Source organism: Narcine bancroftii, chromosome 6, assembly GCF_036971445.1.
Source record: "Narcine bancroftii isolate sNarBan1 chromosome 6, sNarBan1.hap1, whole genome shotgun sequence".
Classification (NCBI taxonomy): Eukaryota; Metazoa; Chordata; class Chondrichthyes; order Torpediniformes; family Narcinidae; genus Narcine; species Narcine bancroftii.
Window position 1 is genome coordinate 208869924 of NC_091474.1, and position 24703 is coordinate 208894626.

General features: G+C 40.9%; 2 protein-coding genes across 5 annotated transcripts in view; one reads left to right on the forward strand and one right to left on the reverse strand.

Annotated features, from left to right (window-relative positions):
- Positions 1-24703, reverse strand: part of smim8 (small integral membrane protein 8) — a 74936-nt gene that overhangs the window by 46420 nt on the left and 3813 nt on the right. The window contains exons 2-3 of one of the 3 annotated variants that reach the window (XM_069887383.1): positions 21552-21654; positions 19004-19055 (exon numbers count right to left, since the gene is read on the reverse strand). In XM_069887383.1, the coding sequence (XP_069743484.1) occupies positions 19004-19046 (43 nt within the window). In that variant the 5' untranslated portion in view covers positions 19047-19055; positions 21552-21654. Of the gene's footprint in view, positions 1-19003; positions 19074-21551; positions 21655-24703 lie in introns of all 3 variants that reach the window. The other 2 variants (XM_069887381.1, XM_069887382.1) reach the window with 2 other exon arrangements.
- LOC138737014 (gap junction beta-7 protein-like) overlaps positions 1-24703 on the forward strand; it is a 245019-nt gene that overhangs the window by 18319 nt on the left and 201997 nt on the right. The window contains exon 2 of one of the 2 annotated variants that reach the window (XM_069887379.1): positions 7163-12106. The exons of the other annotated variant lie outside the window; for it this stretch is intronic. Within the exon in view, the coding sequence (XP_069743480.1) occupies positions 7189-7947 (759 nt within the window). The 5' untranslated portion in view covers positions 7163-7188 and the 3' untranslated portion in view covers positions 7948-12106. Of the gene's footprint in view, positions 1-7162; positions 12107-24703 lie in introns of those variants that run through there. 2 annotated transcript variants of the gene reach the window in all.

Below are 24703 nucleotides of genomic sequence, written 5' to 3' on the forward strand. Positions count from 1 at the left end.
GGACATGTAACAGCAGTGTCATATAATTCAAAAGCTAGAGGAGTAGCTTTATTAATCAGTAAAAATGTACCAATCAAAATAGAAGAGGAAATAATAGATCCAGCAGGGAGATATGTAATGATAAAATGTCAGATATATTCGGAGTTGTGGAATTTACTCAATGTATATTCACCTAACGAAGAAGATCAAAAATTTATGCAAGATATTTTTTTGAAGATAGCAGACACGCAAGGGAACATACTAATAGGAGGGGATTTCAACCTTAATTTGGATTCAAACATGGATAAAACTGGGAAAAAAATTAACAGAAAGAACAAAGTAACTAAATTTATAATTAAATTGATGCAAGAAATGCAACTTTTGGATATATGGAGGAAACAACACCCAAAGGAAAAGGAATATTCATATTATTCGGGTAGACATAAAACATACTCAAGAATAGACCTATTCCTGTTATCAGCTCACATTCAAGGCAGAGTTAGGAAAACAGAATATAAAGCTAGAATATTATCGGACCACTCACCCCTGATATTGACAATAGAGTTAGAGGACACCCCTCCAAGAATGTATAGATGGAGATTAAACTCCATGCTACTTAAAAGGCAGGATTTTAGAGAATTAATTGAACGACAAATTAAAATGTACTTTGAAATAAATACGGAATCAGTGAAAGATAAGTTTATACTATGGGACGCAATGAAAGCATTCATCAGAGGGCAAATAATAAGTTATGTAACCAAGATGAAAAAGGACTACAATCAGGAAACAGAACAGTTGGAAAGGGAAATAGCAAATATAGAAAAGGAATTAGCAATGAAGGAAGACACAACTAAAAGAAGAGAATTGGCAGATAAAAAAATAAAATATGAAACACTACAAACATATAAGGTGGAGAAGAACATAATGAAGACAAAACAGAAATATTATGAACTAGGAGAAAAAACGCATAAAATTCTAGCGTGGCAGCTTAAGACAGAACAAACTAAGAGAATGGTATTGGCATCAAGGAAAAAAAGACAAGCAAATCACATATAATCCAACGGAGATTAATGAAAACTTCAGAGAATTCTACGAACAATTATACAATTATATAAGGGACCATTGGCGAAAGTGACAGTAAATGGATATATATCAAAGCAATTTAACTTAAGCAGGTCAACACGGCAGGGATGCCCACTATCACCTTTATTGTTCACGTTAGCCATAGAACCACTGGTAGAATTGATAAGAACAGAAAATAAAATAAAAGGGATAAAAATAAAAGACAAGGAATATAAAATCAGTTTATTTGCAGATGACGTTATAGTATACTTAACAGAACCAGAAATATCAATAAAAGAATTACATAAGAAATTGAAGGAATATGGAGAAGTGTCGGAGTACAAGATTAACGCAAATAAAAGTGAAGCAATGCCAATGAATAATGCGGATTTCTCAAAATTTAAGAAAGAATCACCATTCAGATGGCAAATGCAAGCAATGCGATACCTAGGTATACAAATAAATAAAAACCTTAGCCATCTATATAAACTCAATTATTATCCACTAATGAAAAAATTATAAGACGACTTAGAGCATTGGAAAGACTTACCACTAACACTAATAGGAAGGATAAACTGTATTAAAATGAACATTTTCCCAAGGATATTATACCTATTTCAGGCATTGCCAATACACTAGACAGAGAAATTCTTCAAGGAGTTAAAGAAAATAATAAGGAAATTTTTATGGAAAGGGGGGAAACCGAGGATAGCACTAGATAAATTAACAGAATGGTATAAACAAGGAGGCTTACAACTGCCAAACTTTAAAAATTAATATAGAGCCGCACAATTAAGATACCTATCAGATTTTTATCAAACAAGGGAAAAGCCAGATTGGACTAGATTAGAACTAGATAAAATAGGGGAGAAGATATCTGAACATATATTATATAAATGGGATGAAAAATTGGTACAACGTAGGAATTCTCCAGTATTACATCATCTGCTCAATATTTGGAAGAAGATTCATGTAGAAAGGAATAAAACAAATTACCAACTACCAAAACTAATACTGACGCAAAATCAGCTAATCCCTTTTACAATAGATAACCTTTCCTTTAGAGAATGGGAGAAAAAAGGGATCAAAAGAATAGAAAATTGCTTTTCGGGAAATAAATTATTATCCTTTGAACAAATGAAGGATAAATATAATATAACTCACGATACAGTGTTGGCATACTACCAACTGAAGGACAAATTGGGAAGCAGTCTGAGGTTACCAGAGGGAAGTAACTTTGAATATGTGATTACAGATACAATGATAATCAAAAGATTTATAACAAATATGTATATTAAACTGCAAGAAAAGGAGAATGAGGAAAATAAAGATAAAAAAGGAAACATGGGAGAAATTATGTTCTGGAACGATGAGAAATACAATAAATACGAGGTTACGTATGATACAATATAACTGGATACACAGGCTGTACATTACACCTCAAAAGTTAAATAAATGGAACCCAACAGTATCTGATAGATGTTTTCGATGTAAAAAAGAAATGGGAACAACAATTCATGCAATCTGGACATGTGAGAAAGTAGAAAAATTTTGGGAAGATCTAAACCAAATATTAAATAAAATCACAGAAAACAATATACCAAAAAATCCAGAGATCTTCCTCCTAAGTAACATAAAAAACAAAGAATTTGGAATTGATTTGGATGGTGCACAAAAAAGATTTGTTAAGATAGCTCTAGCCGTAGCAAAAAAATGTATTATGTTAACCTGGAAATTGGAAGATAATTTGAAAATACAACAATGGTATATAGAAATGAATAAATGTATTCCATTAGAAAAAATAACATATAGTTTAAGAAAAAATATTGAAATATTTGAACAAATATGGGAGCCTTACATGAAACACAATAGAGAAAACCTTCCGGGGACATTCACTACCTAAATTAACGAAAGGAGAAGGAAATGAAAAGAATTGACTCAGTGGAATTTCTTGTTTATTTTTATTGAATGACAACATTGTTTGACTGGTTTAATGTATCTTAGATTTTGTACTTTAAATGGATGGGGGGGAGGTAGTGAGGGTGGGACGGGAGGGGGGGGAGAAAATGACACTGTATATATTTGAAAAGGAAAATGTATGTATCATGGTCAATGTGGTTTATGGTGTGAAAAATAAAAAATTTAAAAGAAAATTAAAATTGAGCCTGTATTCACCACTTCATCTGGCAGCTTGTTCAGTATTTCCATTATTCTCTGTTATAATTGTTCCTTACGCAGCTCCAGATTGATTGTCCAATAATGTTTCTATTGATTGCCCTGAGGTGCTTATTACATCAGTATAATAAAGTGGTTGTTGCTTAGGTTACCTTGGTGAAAATGAGAGCCAAGGCAGATGCAGCTGGAGGAGAGCACTATTTAAACTTCACTTTAATCAGCCTTCGGTGAGGGAATTAATAATACCACTCACAAATAAATCGAATAAATGACAAAGATGGGCAAAGCTCTATGTTGGTATATCTTCAACTTAATAATGTTCTGACAATATAGGTTATAATGAATAATGATGTTATTCAATAAGGTTTAAATATGATCTCCAATGCAGTGTTTACCATGAAGAGACGTGATTAAAGCATTATAGAAAATTGTTTTGGGAAGGTGAGTGTATAGTATTACCAACTATAATCTGAATTATGTGTGACCCCAAACATGTGCAGGGGCTCTTCCTAAATCAGGAAGACCTGACATCGAAATCTGAATTTTTGTAACTTTTTCAATAATTTTTCAAGATACAAAAGTTAGTTTCAGAAAGCAAATCAGCATTCTATAACAATTGGATATAGCCTATGTTCCAATTGCTTATTGCAATTTGACAGCAAATAAGACCCACTGGTATACAAGACCACTCCCAGCCCGAAATTTTAGGAAAAATTTGCTTTAGTATTTTTACAGATACCCGGTAAGTTGGCGAACGGGTTCCTCCTGCAAGACCCCTTGTAGATTGTGTGTGCATGCGTGCATATGCGCTTTCAGTCACCTCGATGAAAACCCTCCAGCCTTGCATGGCTGAGATGCCGAAGCCTCTTTGCACATAATCAACAGCAGCAATATGTCCTCCTGCCCGCCGCATACCGAGGCTCAGGCCACTCCTCTCCACTGTGCAAACGCTAATTGATTGACAGGCATGTCATGACTTGCGAGCGCACGAGGGCTGGAGGGAGAGAAGCTGGTCATCAGGGCAATGGGCAAGGCCCACTGTTGCGGGGAGCAGATGATCGATCACTTGCTTTGAGGGGAGTGCTGGGCCTCGGTGATCAGGCTCCACGTTGAGCCTTTGTTCGACGAGCTTTCGGCACGGGATGGGGGAGGGGTGGTGGCAGTGAGCAATCAGTCTGTCGAGATGAGATTGACATGCCACTCGCTCACTGCCACCCGCCACCGCGCCTCATTCGATTTGTTCAGGGAGGCCATGCTTATCGAACAAAATCTCAGTGTGGAGCCTGATCTTCGAGGCCTACCACTTCCCTCAAACCAAGTGATCAATCGTACCATTGGCATGTGCTACATTCACAGCTGTTGCGCTGCTGGCGGGGGCTTCCGTGGTCAGCCTTCTCACTGGGAAAGTGAGTGGCGGCGATGGCTCCAGAAAGCACAGGCCATCTGAAGGAAGGTGTCTATGAAGCTGCGGGCCTGCTTCTTCCTGGACAGTCGCAGCACCTCCGCAGGCTTCTTGAAGCTGGGTGAGTAGTTTGAGTGTTTTGTATTTCAGTGCCCAAAATGGTGGCACAAAAATGTCTCCTTCATGCATTGGACCCAGGGTGGTTTTTTAGGTGACTGTTTGGGGAAAAATAGGGGGGTCCCAAATGCTGTCAAATATAGTAATTATGGATAGTTAGGGTGAATGTTATATAGTCAGGATAATGTGAGGTAATAGGTATTTTGTAACTGCATAAGAATACTGTAGTGTGTGTGTGTGTGTGTGTGTGTGTGTGTGTGTGTGTGTGTGTGTGTGTGTTTACATGTACAGTCTCCTGAGATGGTGGAAGACATCAGTAAGTTAAGTCTCTTCTGTTATTTGCATCTTGCATCTGTAAGTTATTTAAGAAGCCTCCGAAGTAACACAGAGACATTACAGTGAACTTAGAAGATATTCAATAAAATAAATTGAATTTATTAATTAGACATCACAGCTATTCATATTGTGTTGCTTTGCATGCACTTACTGCAATTCTTTCAACATCATGGTGCAATTGTATTCTGATAATAACAATTTCCTAATCCTATTTAATTTGATTTTTGTGAAACCCGGTTTGTCGAAATCTGCTCCATTAATATCAATAATAAGCCACTTTTCAATGCACAAAAGAACAGAATGACAGTAGCAGCATAAACCCAGGAACATTTTATGCCATTAGTTTACGAATCAATATCGCTGTGGGATTGAGGTCGTCTAAAACCCTGCTGTCCACATCCCAACGTCTGTTTTTCCATTTGTTTTTGTCCTCACTGACAAAATAAGTTAGGAGAATGTACTTGCAATGTTTTAGAGAAAGTTCAGTAGAATGAATCCTGAAATAAATTTTTTTTTGGAAGAAAAGATTTGGTTTGTGTTCTCAAGTTTAAAAGGGTATCTATCAGGTGATCTAATTGAAATATAAGATTCTAAGAGGCCTTGACGTGAAGGATATTTTGAGAATAGGGGCATGTAGTGCAAGGGACATTGTTTCAGGAGATGCTCTTAGCTCATTTGGACTGACATGAGAAGGAGGCTCCCCTCACTGTTATGCATCTTTGTAATTTTCTTCCCCAGAGCACTGAAAACTATTGAATCTATTCAAGGTTTTTTTGGATGTTGGAGAATCCAGGGTTATTGGGTTTGGGCAGGAAAATACAAAGTGCTGATCGCACATTGAAGTACAGGTTCATTTGCACCTCTTCTGATCTGGCCAACTGCATTTGGTGATGTGGCCTTTTCTACTTTGGTGCAAGGAACACAGCAAAACCATTTTATGGAGCACCTGTGATCTGTTCTCAACCACACTAAAAGATTTTAGTCACAAATAATTGTAATTCTCCTTTCCACTCCCACGCTGAATTGTCTGTCCAGGTCTTCTCCATTGCTATGTTGAGGGCAAATGCAAATTGGAAACACTGCCTTTTATAACTCCACTTAAGTAGCTTGCAACCCAATGCTATGAATATTAAACAGGTGATCCACACCCCTGATGTTTTCTTCCCATGAACTGTGTTTGCCATCCAGTTCCACCTATCCCCTACCACCTATCCCCTACCAGTCTCTATTCCACTCCCACTTGAACTGCTACACACCGGCAATCTGTCAACTTCCCTGTCTGTCATAACGCAGGGCCTTAGCCCAAGACATTAATTGTCACCTTTTATCTCCACGATTCTGCTTGACCCACTGAGTTCTTCCAATGTTAGTTTTTTTTTTGTTATAGATTCCAGTACCTACCATCTCTCTCTTGCCATCAGATCACTCACAATTTTATTGAAAGGCAGAGAAGGAAATAAATGCCTTGCTCCCATTTGAAATACTCTTAACTAATGAAGTGAACAATGCATTATAAATGATGAGGTGTAAGTGGTGAAAGAATGGAGATTAAGTCAAGTTTATTGTCATCTGATTGCACAAGTACAACCCGACAAAACAGCTTTTCCCAGTCCTCAATGTAAAACATGCAGACACACAACCAGACATAACACACATACAGACAAACAATACATATGCAGGACAAGTATTTATATATACCAATAAATATCATTTTGTAAATATGGAAGTCTTGGGATGGTTAGCATTCACACTGCCTGTGGGAATAAGCAGATTCTCAACCTAGTGGTGCTGGATCTAATGCTCCTGTATCTCTTTCCTGATGGGAGTAGTTTAAAGTTGCTGTGTGCAGGGTGGAAAGGGTCTTTAATGATTTTGCGCACCCTCGTCAGACAATGATCCTGGTAGATCATGTTGATGGGTGGGAGGGAGGGAGACTCCAGTGATCCTCTCTGCCACTCTTGTGGTCCTATGGATTGACCTCAGATCCATTTCTCTGTAGCAGATAAAGTCTATGATTAATATCCTTTAGTCTCCAGTATCATTTTCAAATAAACTGCATCACATTATCTCTGAATTGCTTCTGTTCTGCAGATCCCCTATCAATCAAGTGAGGAACCATGAGCTGGAGTTTGCTGCGTGATGTTCTGAGTGGGGTGAATCAGTACTCCACGGTAGTGGGAAGAATTTGGCTGAGTATTATGTTCATATTCCGTGTCCTCGTCTATGTGGTAGCAGCAGAGCGAGTCTGGAGCGATGAGCAGAAGGAATTCTCCTGCAACACGGAGCAACCAGGTTGTGAGAATGTATGCTTTGACTACTTCTTCCCAGTGTCACAAGCAAGGCTCTGGGCACTGCAGCTAATTTTGGTGTCTACCCCTTCCCTTCTGGTTGTCATGCATGTGGGTTACAGGGACCGCAGAGAGAAGAAGTACCATAAAAAGCTGTATAAAGATAAGGCCGACATCGATGGAGGTCTGTGGTGGACCTACTTCTTCAGTCTGGTGTTCAAAACGAGTGTTGAATTTGGTTCCTTGTTCATCTTTAACTGGATGTTTCACGGTTTCTCTGTCCCTCGCCTTTTGAAATGCGAGATTGAGCCATGCCCCAACACAGTGGATTGTTTTGTCAGTCGGCCGACGGAGAAGACAGTCTTTCTCTACTGCATGGCAATCTCTTCATCAATGTGCATCTTTCTGAACATCTGCGAGATGAGTTACCTGATCATCAAGCACTTCAAAGATTCCTACATGAAGCCATCTGGCAGGAAAGCACGCAGGCTCAAGTGTGGGTGCGAGCCGCTGAATTCAGAATATGGTCATCTAAAAGCACCTAAAAATGGCACTTTAAAATCTGTTACAAGCAGCCATACGATGTGAAACCGGAAAACAAATCATTGCTGATTCAAGGATACCAATGTTCAACCATCTACTTTCACATGAAATTACAATGTGATACATTGTAGAACATTTGGAGAAGCATGTCTTATTTGAATGGTCCATGTCTTCCCCCAGACAGATGCAGAAGCCCAGAGAAAGATGAATGTCATATTCATCATGGCTCAAATATATATAATTTTAGCTACAATCGATTTTTTAAAAAATTAAAAGTTATTTTTCCCTTCAGCACATTTATAAATAGTACAAAGATGCCATTAATCCAAATGTTCCTGACCTTCTGTTTGGATTGTGAAGTAAAACTGTTGTGTATTCGGTGAACATAAAGACGCAGTCATTTCCTGATGTCAGCCATGCATTGAGTAAATCATCTGGATAAAGTTGGGATGGCATTAAATTTGACTTATCCCATTTCTGTTAAACCCCTCCCCCGTGACCCTCATTCCCTCATTCTGTTTCCTTCCTCCAGCTCCCCACCCCATATCCCTCCTTCTATCAGAGAGCTACCCTTAGCTTTTTCCTCTCCACCAATCACTTCTCAGCTTGTTTTTCTTTTACTCTTCCATCTGTATCTTACCTGTTAGTCTGTGTTCCTCCCCTGACCCTTCCTCCCTCCTCCACCTTTTTATTCAGGCACCTACTTGCTTTTACTTATATCTGAGGAAGGGCCCAGGCCCGAAACGTTGGTTTACGCTTTACTTCTTCTGCATTATGCCTGACCTACTGAGCTCTTCCAGCACATTTGTGTATTGCAGATCATCTGGATGGCAAATTTTACATTTGAATATCTCACATGCCTGCCAACCTTTAATCAAGCATGTTTTCAAACCCACCTTCTATGAGCAGCTAAGAATAGAAAAGGACATGGAAATGTTCAGCACAGAAACAGGTGCTCTGGCCTTCGACACCTGTGCTGTTGAAGATGCCATCGTTCAAATGCTTCTCCAAATGCCGCTTAAACATCATGATCATATCTGCTTCCACCCCCACTCCCACAATCTCCTCCACCCGCAGCATGTTCCAGGCCTCTACCATTCTCAGTGTAAAAAAAGAACTTGCCTCACACGTCTCCTTCCAATTTTCCCCCTCTTGCCTTAAAGCTCTGCCCATTAGTATTTGACATTTGTGGTCTGGCAGGTGTCTATTTATGGAACACATAGTCCCATCAAAGGTATGCATTATTAAATCACATATCAGTGAAAGCAAGTAAATAACAAATGTATACAATAAACACTCCTTTCCATTATTTATGCTTTTGGGTGTGAGTTACCATGCATACACATTCTCCACAAATGTGTCTGCTCTGTCAGTGAAACAGGTTAAGTGGGAAGTGGAATTCTATTCCAGATGCACATGAATTTACCTTTGGACATTCTCCAATAACTAAACAAGTTTTCCCTCTGAACATCCTATCCATATTGATTTTACTCATATTATGGAAGAGATTCAAATGTGAAGAACAGGAACTAGCTTAATCATTTGTGTCCAATAACTTCTAATTGGAATTGAGCACTCAGATGCTGGGTGGAGGTAATATTAGTCATGCCTGCAGTGCTGCCAGCAAGTAAAGAGCCTGCTGTCAATCACAGCCCAAGCGAAGTGCCACGGAGTCACACTCATCTCTGCCCAATGATGGCTTCTCACCCTCCTTTCAACCCCTCAACCATGGGCTGCATCACAACCTAATTCAATAAGAAAGAGGTATCCAATACTTTCAGGAGAACACAGAGAAAAAGATAAAATTAACGTATGCCAAAAATAAATTAATGTTCTAAATAATTATAGAAGATATTAGGAATATGCTGCAGGTCAATTAGTTATTCCAAGGAGAAAGGACAGGTTAGCCTTTTTAACCATAAGCCCCATCATCAGAATGCCCCAGGTCTGCTCAAGGGAAGGGAAAGTGCTAATTATAGAGAGCTATTTAATTCACAGAATAAAAGGATGTCTCAACCATTTTCACCCTGCAGTATCTAATATCCTGCAGAGATCCATAATGGCCTCTTCTTACTCCTCATTAACATCTTTGTGCTGAACAACATTATGCAAAAAGACCCAGGGTCACTTTCTATGCATGTTATATTTTAAAGTTACCACCCTTCCTTCGTCTTCTGTCTCTGAGTTGTCAAACTGCATGCTTCATATGGAGTAATAGATCAGCAGAAATTTATTCCAACCAAATACAGGGAAAACCAAAACCAGTGTCTCAAACCTGAAACATTGACCATCCCTTTGCCTACACAGATGCTGCTCAACCCACTGATTTCTTCCAGCAGTTTTTTTTTCGGAGAAGATTCCAGCATCTGCAGACTCTTGTGTCTCCATGTAAAAAGCCATAATCTTTACTCACTGTCACAAATGGTTCCATTGCCACCAAATCCATCCTTTTAACTGTCAACTGCCTCAAACTTGTTTGTAATGTCTAAGTCATCTTTGAATCTGGTTGACTTTCTCAATGTGGATCCAAGTCTTTCACATCTAGCCTTCCTTTAGTTCAGCTGATGTAAGCCTTTGTTAGCCCTTGACCTAGCAAGTTTTGGTCAGCCTCCCTTATTCTCTCCATAAACATGATACCATCAAAATTGTTGTACATTGTCTCATTTGAATCTCAGTTAAAATTGTCTCACGTTGAATCCCTTTGGTCTTTCATTCCTGTGTTTGCTGAGTCTGGGATAATCCAAATTAATTTGTTCATCCAAATTTAAAAAAAATACTTCCACAATTTTGAAATATTCTCCTGCAGTCCAGTAACTCACCAAGATGTAATCACTGATATTTTGACCATCTAAAATTGAAAGCTTTATTGGATAAACACAAAAACTGCAGATGCAGAATCTTGAGTGAATAAAGGGAAGCTGGAGGAACTCAACATCCATGGGTAGAAATGCTCAGTCAACATATGGGGTCAGGACTCTTATCAATTAGAATCTCAGTCCTAATATCTTCTAATAAATAGCTTGGTGCCACATCATATTTGATAATGCTTCTGAGAAGTGCACTGAAATATTTTCTCCATCAGGGGTGTCATATTAATACAAGCTCATAAAGTCACAGAATTGTTGCTCTTTGGAAGATCATTCAGTTCAAATCCATACTTCCACATAAGCTTGTCCCACTTTCCGCACTTGCTCCACTACCTGCAATTTCCTTCCCTTGTAAAGATCTGAATGTTAGAGCTGAAGTTGCCTCCCCTCTTGCATTCCAGAATCTTAAGTATCTACCACATAAAACAGTTTCTCCTCTTTCTATTTATTAATGATTTATCAAACATCCCTATTAGTTATGTACATTTATTCTAGTTGATAATAATAAACAGATATCCTGCAAACATTGTGAGCTTATTGCACCTAGTTACACTTGCGATGAAATATTCTGCTTCATAAACATGATGAAAAATTGGTTCTACTGTACTTCTTTGCCCAGTGGAAAATTTTGCAAAATAATAGAAAATGAAGAAAGGAACTAGTTGGGTTACAAAACTATTTATTTTACCATGTGGTGTTTTGGAAGTTTGTACACGAGTTTGTCAATGAATTTAAATATGACTCCTAAACCCCCCCCACTGGATTTTCATTTGTGCCATATGGTGGTCAACACGATCATCCTATTATTTTATCTCTTTCATAATTGTCAAGGCTGCAATTTATCACTTACTTTAGAGGGCATTAAGAATCATCTTGCAAGTCAGAATGGTCACAAAATAATCACAGATCAGGTTCAGGTTGAGCCTGACAAGTTGACTTTATTCTAAAGCATTTGTTATTCCTTTCGCTTTTTATTTAGGTCTTGGAGTTTTCAGTGGTACAGGCCACACTTGAGTTTTTCCATAATCTACCATGATGAGATTTCAACAGGTGTTAAGCTACCACTTAACCACTTATACTAACCCAGCTGTTGTGTTGAAATCCCATTACTATTGTACTTAACCATGTAGTTGTGTTGAACTCCCATCGTGATAGATGTATCAGTGATCATGATTTTATATGTTGTTAATAATTTACGTATTGGTTACTATTCTATGTTTAAAATGTCAAGTCCTCAGATTCTAAATGCCAAATATACAGGTACTTTTACTATTTTGTCTAACTGTGGTTTGTGATCATATTGTGCTATATAAGTGCAATACATTTACAAAAAGATTGTGCCTTGAAATTAAAAAAAAATTAATGTTTCATTGTCTTTGCTATTTTACATGACTGTTATGTTCTGATATTATTTGATGAGACTTTCAGCATTTAAAATTCTAGAAAATAATTCTGGAAGTTACATATACAATTCAATATATACATTTGGAAATGATATAAATTTTATGGATTGTTTTGACAAAAAAAATTTTGTTGTTGTGAGTGAGGAAACAGGTTCGGTAGGTCTCAAAGGCAAGAACTCTGAACGTTTTTTTGTGGTGAAGGATTTTATTTACAGAAGGCAAGGATGGGAATTGGTAACTGATGCAAAACACATACACTCAGTTTACAGCAGATGTGGGAAAGAAATAACAGACAATTAATAATGAACATGGGGAAAAGAATGTTGGAACAAAATGTGCACACATACACACACACAATGAACTGGTACATACATTGGTTAAGGAAAAATCACTTCGATGCTCCACCACCCCTTGACTCAGGCAAGGCTCTATGCTATAAGGGACACTAATCAAAAGCTCCCAACCCTTTTAAGAGTGCACACCTTACCAACACTTTCTCCAGCACTCTTCCACATTTCTAGGCCTGGACTGAAGCAGGGTAGTCCCAAGATGGCAAAAAGAGAGAACAAATAGAACATGGCACCTTTATAGTCCAGTCCAGATCATTTACAGAGACCCAATGGCTCGTTGCCAGGAGGGTGAATCCAATTACAACAGTTAATGGCCCAAGGCCAAGTACAGGCAGGCTGGAGAGTCCAGTCAAGGAAATGTGCATGGCTCCAACAGTAAGGTGTGCACTAATGGGTGGGGTGGAACCAAACCTTGATTGGCAGTTGGTGTGCCCTCCGACTAGGAAGGGAGCAGTGCTCTAACATGACAATCACAACCCTTCCAAATACTATCCACCCATCGGAGGACACATCCATTCACCAAACATGATACAGTCAATAACTCTATGAAGATTTATGGAGGGGGTAAATGTCCACGTCAGCTGCAGGCTCGTTTGTAGCTGACAAGTCCGATGCGGGACAGGCAGACACGGTTGCAGCGGTTGCAGGGGAAAATTGGTGGGTTGGGGTTGGGTGTTGGGTTTTTCCTCCTTTGTCTTTTGACAGTGAGGTGGGCTCTGCGGTCTTCTTCAAAGGAGGTTGCTGCCCGCCGAACTGTGAGGCGCCAAGATGCACGGTTTGAGGCGATATCAGCCCACTGGCGGTGGTCAATGTGGCAGGCACCAAGAGATTTCTTTAGGCAGTCCTTGTACCTCTTCTTTGGTGCACCTCTGTCTCGGTGGCCAGTGGAGAGCTCGCCATATAACACGATCTTGGGAAGACGATGGTCCTCCATTCTGGAGACGTGACCTACCCAGTGCAGTTTGATCTTCAGCAGTGTGGATTCGATGCTGTCGGCCTCTGCCATCTCGAGTACTTCGATGTTGGTGATGAAGTTGCTCCAATGAATGTTGAGGATGGAGAGGAGACAACGCTGGTGGAAGCGTTCTAGGAGCCATAGGTGATGCCGGCAGAGGACCCATGATTCGGAGCCGAACAGGAGTGTGGGTATGACAACGGCTCTGTATATGCTAATCTTTGTGAGGTTTTTCAGTTGGTTGTTTTTCCAGACTCTTTTGTGTAGTCTTCCAAAGGCGCTATTTGCCTTGGCGAATCTGTTGTCTATCTCGTTGTCGATCCTTGCATCCGATGAAATGGTGCAGCCAAGATAGGTAAACTGGTTGACCGTTTTGGGTTTTGTGTGCCCGATGGAGATGTGGGGGGGGGGGGCTGGTAGCCATGGTGGGAAGCTGGCTGATGGAGGACCTCGATTTCCTTGGGAAAAGGAACATCCTTTCGTGGGGGGTGGCATTTGTTGCGGTACATAGGAGAGAGTGGATGGAGTGTAAGGCACTAGTGAGAACATCCTGCCAGTGAGAGGTGGGGAGACCTTTAGACTGGAGAGCCAGTGTAACCGCTCTCCAGATGGTGGCATTCTCCCTCTCAACCTGGCCATACCGCGTGGGTTATAGCTAGTGGTCCTGCTTGAAGCGATACCACAGTCCAGAAGGTACTGTTGTAGCTCTGCGCTCATGAATGAGGACCCCCTATCACTGTGGATGGAATTGGGGTACCCGAAAATGGCGAAGATACCATATTTATTTCTCAAATTGCATGTAATTTTCTTCAAGGGGATACAGATTTGAATTTCTGCATTCCATCTTCCCATGTCCAAGTGTGAATCTAATTTCTAGGTAAATGCAATACACTTCCTTGCTACCGCTCATGCTATTTTAACAAGTTTAATTTGGTATATTGATAGTTTCAACTTAGGTCATGTTCCTTCTATATTTTCCAATAAAAATAAATCGAGGTTATGTGGAAATACAATACCTGTAACTTGTAAAAAAATTTCCTGAATCCACCCAAAAAAATATTTACCTTGGAACATGACCAAGTTGAACGCAAGAAAGTTTCTGTCTTTTCATCATATCAAGTATAGCTGATGTAGAAAATTATATTGAACTAATCTGTCCCTTACATTAATAGTATTTGTCATACAATCTCGACCATCTCTGCTCATCAACTGTAATATTCAAATCCAGCTCCCACCTCTGACTAGATTTATGCAATCCCTGTTTAGTAGTTCCTGTTTGTAATACTTCATTGCAGAAGTAGATTTCTTTGTATTTCCTCTCCTAATAAGAGTTACCATCTCACTATAAGTAGGTAACAGCATCGCTGGACCTAATTTTTCCCTCAAATATCCTCTCAGTTTAAAATAACAAAGAAGAGTAGACAAGCTTTTCTATATTTATTCCTTAATTGTTCAGAAATTTCCAAAGAAATTTCGTGGTAATGATAAAGGTAAGGATTGAAAAAGATTTTGTATTCTTGGGAATATATTCATCTTAATACAGGTAACCCTTCCTACTAATGTTATAGGTAAAATCATCCATTTTTAATTTGGTTATTGTCTAAATGAATCCCTAAATATTTAATTCTATCTTTCGGCCACTTAAATTGAGTATCTCTTTGACAATGAATATAATCTCCTTCCGTAAGGGGGATAATTTCACATTTATCTCAATTTATTTTGTAACTCGAATATTTTATAACCATATTCTTCCAAAATAAAATGAAATTTTCACAAGGAAGTCTCAGGTTCTGTCAAGTATATTAAATAAAAACTTAATCTGCAAATAAACTAATTTTATGCTCTTCTTGACCAATCTTAAATCCCTTAATTTCCAAATCATTTCTAATTGCCTCTCCTAGTTATTCTATAGTTAACATAAACAAAACTGCAGATAAAGGACATCCCTGTCTACTTGATCTCATCAATTGGAATGGAGCGGACATGAGTTACTTTAGCTTTGGGATCATTACATAATGCCTTAATCTAATTTATAAAAATTTGACCAAGGCCTATGATCCTTATTGATAAGAATAATGTAAATTAAAGTCAAAACGAACTGTATAGTATATTCAGAATTGTTATTTTTTTGAAAAATTCCACTTTGTCTGACCTTCGTTCTAGGGCCATTTGTCCTATCCCTGGGGAGTAGAGGGGCGACAGGCCCTTGTTCAAAGGCTTCCATGCAGCTGTGGGTTGAGGAACTCTCCCTTCCGAGCGGGATGGGGATCTCTCACTGCCCAATAGGACGGGGGATGGTGACCTCTCCCTGCCCAGCGGGACGGGGCCAGGGGATGTGACCTCTCCCTGGCCAGCAGGATAGAGAATGGGCTCACTGGTTTAACATTTTGTTGAAATTGGCAGGCTCAGCAAAAAAAGGTTGCACATTAAATTAATTGTTAGATTTATATATTAAACTAAATCAGTGATTTCTCTTCAAATAATACAAAAGTGATAGTGATTGTTTGAACTTTAATATATCTACATTTTTAATCATTGTTTTAATGTGATTTTGTATAATCGAGTTTGATTAATAAATGAAAGCCTAATTCGTTCCTTCGCTGCAGGGATATTTAGTCTGTTATTATTCATGTGACAGTTGTAGAAAATGTGTAATGTATAAATTATTCTGAATGAAACCTCTGCAAAATGAAAGGGAGAAGCTAACCATGTTTATAAATTTAGTTGTAAAATCCCAATGCTGGAGGAACTCAGCATGTCTTGCAGTATCCGTAGGAGGTAAAGATGTATTATCGACGTTTCAGGCCTGAGCCCTTCTTCAAGTTATCTTTACCTCCTGTGTACACTACGAGACTGGCAGAGTTCCTCCAGTATTTCTGTGTTTTACCACAGTCATAGTGTCAGACGAAGGGTGGGGGCTGTGGGGCAGGGGGCAAGGTTGGCGGTTGTGAGGGGGGAACCTTACTAAAGCTCAGCCTACGGCCCGGCTGGGAGTTAATCTGCCACTGGTGCCGACATATGTAAATCTACTCTAGAACAATCTAATCCTTCCCTACCTCAGACCTATAACATCCATTTTTCTTACATTAATGCATCTTTTGAATGTTCCTACTGTACCACCACCAGGCCCACAAATGCATTTCAAACACCCATCATTCTGTGCAAAAAAAGCTACCTCTGTCATCTCCCCTAAACTTTCCTCCACTCATCTGATCTCTGGTATATGCTATTGTCACCCTGGGAAAAAGGGTTACCTCTCATTCTTCATCGCTCCAAAGAGAAAGAGCCCAAAAAATACAGTCTATGTCCTTTCATTACTGGGCATTGAGGGGCTGAGACTGAGGGGAAGTCTCTCAAACAACTTAAGTTGGAAAAACTACTATAGTGGTGGTAAGGGTGCTAAATAGAGAATGAATGTAACAATGTACTTTGATGGAAATGTATGGATATGACACCAAAGATGAGAAAAGATGTGCAAAGGTTTTCTCTTTTGCAAATAATTTATTGTGAATAAAGAATATTTTGGGGAAGTAAAGAAAAAAACCCTAGCTTGTCAACATCACTTCATAAGAAATCAGTTTTAAAATAGTTTTGGAGAAAGATGGGATTGGTCTGCAAGTTAACATCCTCAATTGGGCAAGACTGATTTTGGAATAATTAGGGAGGAACTCGTGGAATTTAATTGCAGAAGGTGTTTGCATATAAGCAGGTAAGGAAATGGCTGGATCAACAAGCTGAGTCTTAATGTGGAAAAGACAAAGATGATTGTGGATTTAGGTGGATGAAGGTTGCCCACTCTCTACTACACATCTACGCCTCTGTCATGGAGAGAGTGTTCTTTGGTGTGCACACAAACGATGACATATCCGGGAGTCACAACATCGCCTTATTAGTCAGGAAGGTGCAGCAGCGAGACACTTCCTTTGGAGGTTGAGCAAGACAAGGGTACCAATCTTGACAACATTTTACTGGAGCCCAATTGAGAGTGTCCTGCCTGGCTGCCTCCTTATGTAGTATGGAGTCCCTAGTTGCCATTTTTAAATATGAGGACCAGAGTTGTGCCAATGACAGTCAAAGAAGCGATTATGGGCTGAAAAACAAGAATTAAACAGTTGGAGCTTGTAGTGCATCTCAAAAGAACCAAAGAGTTGTTGATCCAAACCAAGGATTTTATTAACTAAAAGAATGGAGCATATCTCAAGTAGGTCGACCAGTCCAGAATGACCTGGTCTGGCTAGGAGCAATCCTTTAAGACCTGACAGTAGGTGTGGCTACACTCTCAGCCAATCACAGTCATCCTACACTACCATCTGTACATATACATATTGGTGATAGAATCTGTACTATCCCAGAGCTATCACCCAAAATTACCCAAATCAACAGTTTGGAACATCATGGTATGGTAGCTGCAAAGCATCAGGTCGGAAGTCAATACAGAAGATTATCAAAACGGCTATGAAGATTAATGTAGTCTCCCTTTCATCTATTGAAGACATTCAAGGGGAGTGTTGCTTAAATAGAGCTCAAAGAATTATTGAGGTCCCTTTTCCAACAAAAGCACAGCATATTTGACCCACAACCATCAAGAAGACATAGCAAGAGCATCAAAATCAGGACTGCCAGGCTGGGAAATAGCTTCTTCCTGCAGGCTCTGAAATTGATGAACAGTATCCTGTAACCTCTTACAAATGAAGTGAGTACAATGAACATACTGGTGAGCTCAGTAATTGCAAAAGGATTGGTATTCCAAGGAAAACGTCCAGTGCTGATGACAGAAGAATTCTCATCATACTGAAGGAAAATCCTCAAACGGATGTTTGACAGATCAGAAACATTCTTCAGGAGGCAGGTGTACATTTATCAATGACTACTGTCCACTGAAGACTTCATGAACAGAAATACAGAGGCTACACTGCAAGATGTAAACCATAAGAAAGGTGTTATGCTTTGGATCTTGGGGAGTTCCTTTACGGCTCCACACTTTGCTCTTGCCACCACTCTGATACAGTTAATCTTGATCTCATCCATCCACAAGAGCTTTATCCAACATTCTGCAGGCTCTTTTAAATTCTTCTTGACAAACTATAATCTAGCCATCCATTCTATTGCATCTTGCGGAGTAGCCTCTATATTTCTTTTCATAAAGTGTTCTGCGGACTGTAGTCATTGACGCACCAACCTCCTGAAGAGTGTTTCTGATCTGTTAGACCATATGTTTGGGGATTTTTCTTCACTAATGATGAGAATTCTTCTGTCATCAGGAGATCTTGTAATTCCAGTCCCTTTGTGATTACTGAGCTCAGCAGTATACTATTTCTTCTTAATAATGTTCCTATCTGTTGATTTGGGTAATTTTGGGTGATAGCTCCAACTGTTTTATTCTTGTTTTTCAGCCTCATAATCGCTTCTTTGACTGTCATTGGCACAACTCTGGTCCTCATATTTAAAAATGGCAACTAGGGACTCCAAAGCTTAAAATTAAGCCTAGCTCTCTTTTATGTGCACTACTGAAGTAATTAAACATACCTGAGTTCTCACCAACACCTCTGAAGTCAAAGGTCCCAAACATTATGGCGCCCTGAAATGAGAGGACAGCCTGTATATATAAAAAATACAGTAATTTCTATATGGTCAAACCAAAATGTAAAAACATAACCCTGAATAAAATCTGGAATATGCACTTTAATTGCATGTGAATTGTTTGATTACAAATTTTAAAATAAAGGTAAAGGGGCAAATAAAGGAAAAATTGTCTTTGTCCCCAAACATTATGGAAGGCTCTATAAATGATTATCACGTACTGTAGCGAGTGGTGCAATGAATAAAGCACACCAAAAGTTATCCGTGAGCTGAACCAACGGTCTATTTAATGGAATCTTCGCAGGAGTTTAAATAATTACAGTTGGCTTGCTATCACCATTACTCGAACTCTGATGTCATGTGCCTCCCAGAGTTCTTTGTGGCCCCGGTCACATGAAACTCCTAATCCTGTGGGGGCCTGCAACTATGGATGCCAGTTTGATAATAGAGTGGCACATTCACCACAAGTGCACCATTGTTGTGTGGGGAGGAAACATGGTCTCTCTGCCTGTCCAGAATGTGTGTATTGTGGATGGTCACATGTCCTTCCCATCTGAAACTTATTCAGAAGTCACTTTACATGTCAATTAAGTTTGGACTCCAGCCACCTATCAGGTGTGCAATTGGGTTGAATATAGGTTTATTGAGGTGACTTAAGTTAAATATTGATCGCTTACTATTTAACGTTCTCCTCTTATGTTTCCCATGTGTTAATAAAGGTTGCATGTGATTGTAATACTTGTGTCCAGACTCGACTCTCTGTGAACCCACTGAAACTGATACTTTGTTCAACATGGCAAATGGCGCTGCAAACAGGGTTCAAAGAGTTTCAGCTGGACACATGAGGAGTCTTAACCCATGTGGGAGTGTAAGATTGTGGTAACAATGAGGGAGATTGTATTAATGTGTATGTGTGGGCATCCTGTTGGTTACATGGGTTATTGTATACCTGCTCACCATTGGGGGCAGAAGGAGACGACCCACAGATAGGGAAGGGACCCCAGGGTCAGATTATAAAATCCCCAGGTGGACTGAAGACCATTAGGGATTCAGTTGTTTGGCAACATGGCTGGCAAGCCACACCATGCCAGTCAATTGGGTTGACAAGTTGGACCCCCATGGTGAGAAGATAGAGCACCGTGTGGTCTCTCACCTGGTGTTACTGGGGCTTCCCGAGGCCAGGGGTGGAGGAGTGGGGGGGGAGGAAGTTGTGGTGGAGCTCTATGGTTACTGATATCCCTACTTAGGCGCTAGTGGTGTATCATGTCCGAGTTAAGTGGACAGGGCACCCAGAATGTTAGGGAAATAGAATCCCTGCAACATGACTGTTGTGAACTGCAAGAGGCAGTGCAGATTGCCCAAGGGCAAGTGACCAACTTAGAAATTAAAATCATGGAGGCAGCTTTCAAGCTGATTGAAATACAGCAGCTGCCACAGCTTGTTGGTCTGACTCACAGCTTGACTCAGGAAAAGTCTGAGCCATTGTCCAGCAGGAGGAGGAGATCAACACATGTTTGGGCGATGGGTATGTGTGGATGGTTGGTGATAACCCTAAGAAAACAGAGTCCCATGACACATTTCCTCCTCTGGAGCCTTTACAAGCCTGACCAATAATCATGTGGTTCAAGGTCTACCACAAGGGCAACCTGCCGACCCTTTAAAACAGGGAGATGGCTGAAAATGGGGGGGACTTTGGGTGAGCAGGTAGGTGGTACTGTAAGATAATGGAGTCCCAGCGCTACTCTGCTAAGGGGCTAACTGGGTGAGGGGACTGATACCACCAGCGGCCAGGTGAACATTTGGCAATGCCGCTGCTTCAAATGGGAGATGAGGGGCCTCCCAATTCCCTTCTCTCTCATCAGGGAGCAAGTGCCCTGGGTGGTGTGTCTGACCAAGAGATGATTGCCAATGTCTTGCGGGTGCCACCAGAAGGGGTTGATGATGGAACCATACTGTGGGAACTGGTGGTGAATGCGGTCTAGGCTAGGTTCCCTGCCCTTCTAGAATGGGGCTGACATGGCTGGCCGCAGTAGAACACCATTAGCGTTGAGATGTAGTGTGTAAGTGATTGGGCACTGATCATGGGTATCTATGGGTGTGCCCACAAGCACCACCTCACAGGGAGCACAAAAGTGACTGCTGCCTTGGTGAGCTATTTTATCACCACAGCATGCCCTGACCTTAGAGGGATGGTCTTGTCCCCATGGGACTGGCAACCAGGAAGGTGGTCCAAAAAGCCATTATCCTCCTTGAGGGATCAGAGTACTGTACACAGAGTGGAGACAGGACTGAGGTGAAGTTTAGTGATGTCACCCTCTCAGTTTCTCACAAAGAAACGTATGCTCTCTGGAGAGAGCATTGTGGGTGGTTGCTGCCCACTCTGACCTGGACCAGCCTCTCCTCCCCCACCGGAGGTGGCCCCTGACTAATCTATCTTGTGAGCTCTCCCAACACCCCTCCCATCATGAACCACCCTCCCCAAACAGGAGATTACCCTTCAAGCTGTTCCTATCCTTGATGTGAGGGTCTACAAAACGTTCATAAAAACAGACTGCTGCGAGCCCATCACTGATTTCAGCTAGCACCGTTCCAGCAACCTGCAAGAAACAACTTTTGTCATCTCTTATGCAAAGAACTCTCAGCAAGACAGGCAAGAGCTGTTGCCATTGGAAACCTAAGCCTTAGCATTGAACGCCCGATTGCATCTATTGTTATTTGCATGATGAGCACAGACTTTGTAATGGACCTTTTGTGTTGTTTTTTTCTCCTTTTTTAATGACCCTGAGCTGTGGTAATGATGCCAGTAGTTCCCAAACCTTTTGGGCTGCTGCTCCCTTGGCTTCCAGACCACATCCTGAGTGCACCCCATACAAATGCGCTGGGGGGGGGGGGGTGTAGTGATGGCACTGAGCGGGGTTAGGGGGAGTTATTGGATTCAATGAGTGGGATGGTGGGGGGATTAGTGGTGGCACTGAGAGGAGGGTTAGTGGCGGCGCTGTGAGGGGGATTAGAGGTGGCACTGCAGTGGAGGTGAGTGGTGGCATTGAGGGGGGTAGTGGCAGCGCTGAAGGAGGGGTTAGTGGTGGCGCTGAGAGGGAATTTAATGGCTGTGCCGAGGGGGGCGGTTAGTGGCCACGTTGTGGGGGAGGTTAGTGGCCGCACTGAGTGGGGGTTAGTGGCTGTGCTGAGTGGGGAGTAGTTGTGGTGCTGAGAATGGGGTGGATGGTGGCACTGAGTGGGGGTAGTGGCGGTGGGAGCAGGGGGGGGCGGTTAGTGGTGGTGCTGAGGGGGGGGGGGTTAGTAATGCCAGTACAACATGGTGGCCACTGAGACCAGCTCTCATGAGAATGCCTTGTCCCCGTTTACTTTGCTCACCACTGCACCCTGAGTCTGGCCAAAAAATTACTGCACTAGTTTCTTCATTAAACTTTGCAGCAAACTAAATTATTAAAAAGCTGGAGGATTCAGAATGGCCCCTTTTCCCTCACTACCCTCTTGGATCTTTCCACCTCCCATAGGGGGCAGCAGTGCCTACTTTAGGAATCACTATTTTTAGCACACTCAGGGAATTGAAGTTACAATTTATAAGTAGTGTCACAGATTCAAAGTTACAGTGTCATTCATCAAACAATAATAATAAACGTTGCATATATTTTGTTTCCACCGAACAATGACAGTGTCGCCCCAGCCCTCCCATTAACAGAAACAAATACCTCATGAGTGTGGGCTTCAGGAGCCCAATTACACCCAATTAACCTACAACCCTGTACATCTTTGAATGGTGGGAAGAAACCAGAGCAAACATTGTCGCTGACATTGCAACAGTGTTGTACTAATTGCTAGGCTAACCATGCTACCCTTCGCTAACTGTACCACCCTTAAGAAGTCTGAATAATCATCTTATATGTTTCTCTAAGATCCTCTCTCATTCCTCTGAATGCCAGCGAGAAGGTGAGAAGGGAAAGATTTAAGAGGCACCTGAGGTGCAATATTTTCACTCTGCGGTTGATCTGGAATGAACTGCCAGAGGAAACTGCAGAAGTGGGTACAATCACAACATTTAGAAAACATCTGGAGAGATTTATAGATAGGAAGGAATTATATCAGTGATTTTCAAACTTTTTCTTTCCACTCACATACCACTTTAAGCAATCCCTATGCCATCGGTGCTCTATGGTTAATAAGGGATTGCTTAAAGTGGTATGTAAGTGGGGAGGGAAGGTTGAGAATCACTGCTCTAGACCCAAATGCTACTGAAATATTTTGTTTGAGAAAAATTGTCAATGGCCCATTTCCTTTGGAGTTGTGAATCCGTGCACATAATGAGTCAATTAGGTACGACTAAAGCAGTGGTTTTCAAACTTTTTCTTTCCACTCACATACCACCGTAAGCAATTTCTTACTAATCACAGAGGACTTATGGCATAGGGATTATTTAAAGTGGTATGTGAGTGGAAAGAAAAAAAATTCAAAAACCACTGGATTAGATGGGTATGGACAAAAAGCAGGCAAACAAGACAAGCCCAGATTGCCAAATTGGTCGGCATGGACTGGGCCTGTTGTATAACGATCTAGGTCTTGTGGATATAATTTGCTAACTCAACTCCTGAAATGGATGGAAGACTCAACGAAAGGAAGAGTTAGAGATGGATTGGGTGATGGTCAGAACAGAATTGAAATGGGCAGAAATAAGTTTTTGAGTTCTGTATCACACCTGATAAAGAGATGAGAGGGAAGGTTTGGACGAGACTGAAGCAAGCCTCTGTGTGTCCCTTACTATATTTTGATTGAGTATTATTGGGTTGATGCCCACGGTGAAGCAAAATCATTGTAGATTTCAAGACAATTTCTAGTCTTGATCAAAATCAAACGACATTGAGCTTCATGGAAAAGGAGTCATAGAAAATAGTTAATCGCGATAAATTGAGTTAAATGAAAAAGTCTGCAGACGCTGTGGTTCAATGCACAAATATGCTGGAGAAACTCAGCAGATCATGCAGTATCTATTAGAAGTGAAACGTCACCAATATTTCTGGCCTGAGCCCTTTGTCAAGGTATGAGCAAAAAGTAGGCATGGGTTGTTGGAATCTAGGGGTTAAAACATTATGGAAGAAATGATTAATCAATAAGTTTATATGTACTGCATGAGTCAGGGAAAAAAGAGGAATGTGATTAAGTGGCAATCACAGCATGGAGCAAAGTTGGCTGAGCAAAATTGTCTGCTCCCAAATTCTTTGGCTTGGCTTCGCGGACGAAGATTTATGGAGGGGGTAAAAAGTCCACGTCAGCTGCAGGCTCGTTTGTGGCTGACAAGTCCGATGCGGGACAGGCAGACACGGTTGCAGCGGTTGCAGGGGAAAATTGGTTGGTTGGGGTTGGGTGTTGGGTTTTTCCTCCTTTGCCTTTTGTCAGTGAGGTGGGCTCTGCGGTCTTCTTCAAAGGAGGTTGCTGCCCGCCAAACTGTGAGGCGCCAAGATGCACGGTTTGAGGCGTTATCAGCCCACTGGCGGTGGTCAATGTGGCAGGCACCAAGAGATTTCTTTAGGCAGTCCTTGTACCTTTTCTTTGGTGCACCTCTGTCACGGTGGCCAGTGGAGAGCTCGCCATATAACACGATCTTGGGAAGGCGATGGTCCTCCATTCTGG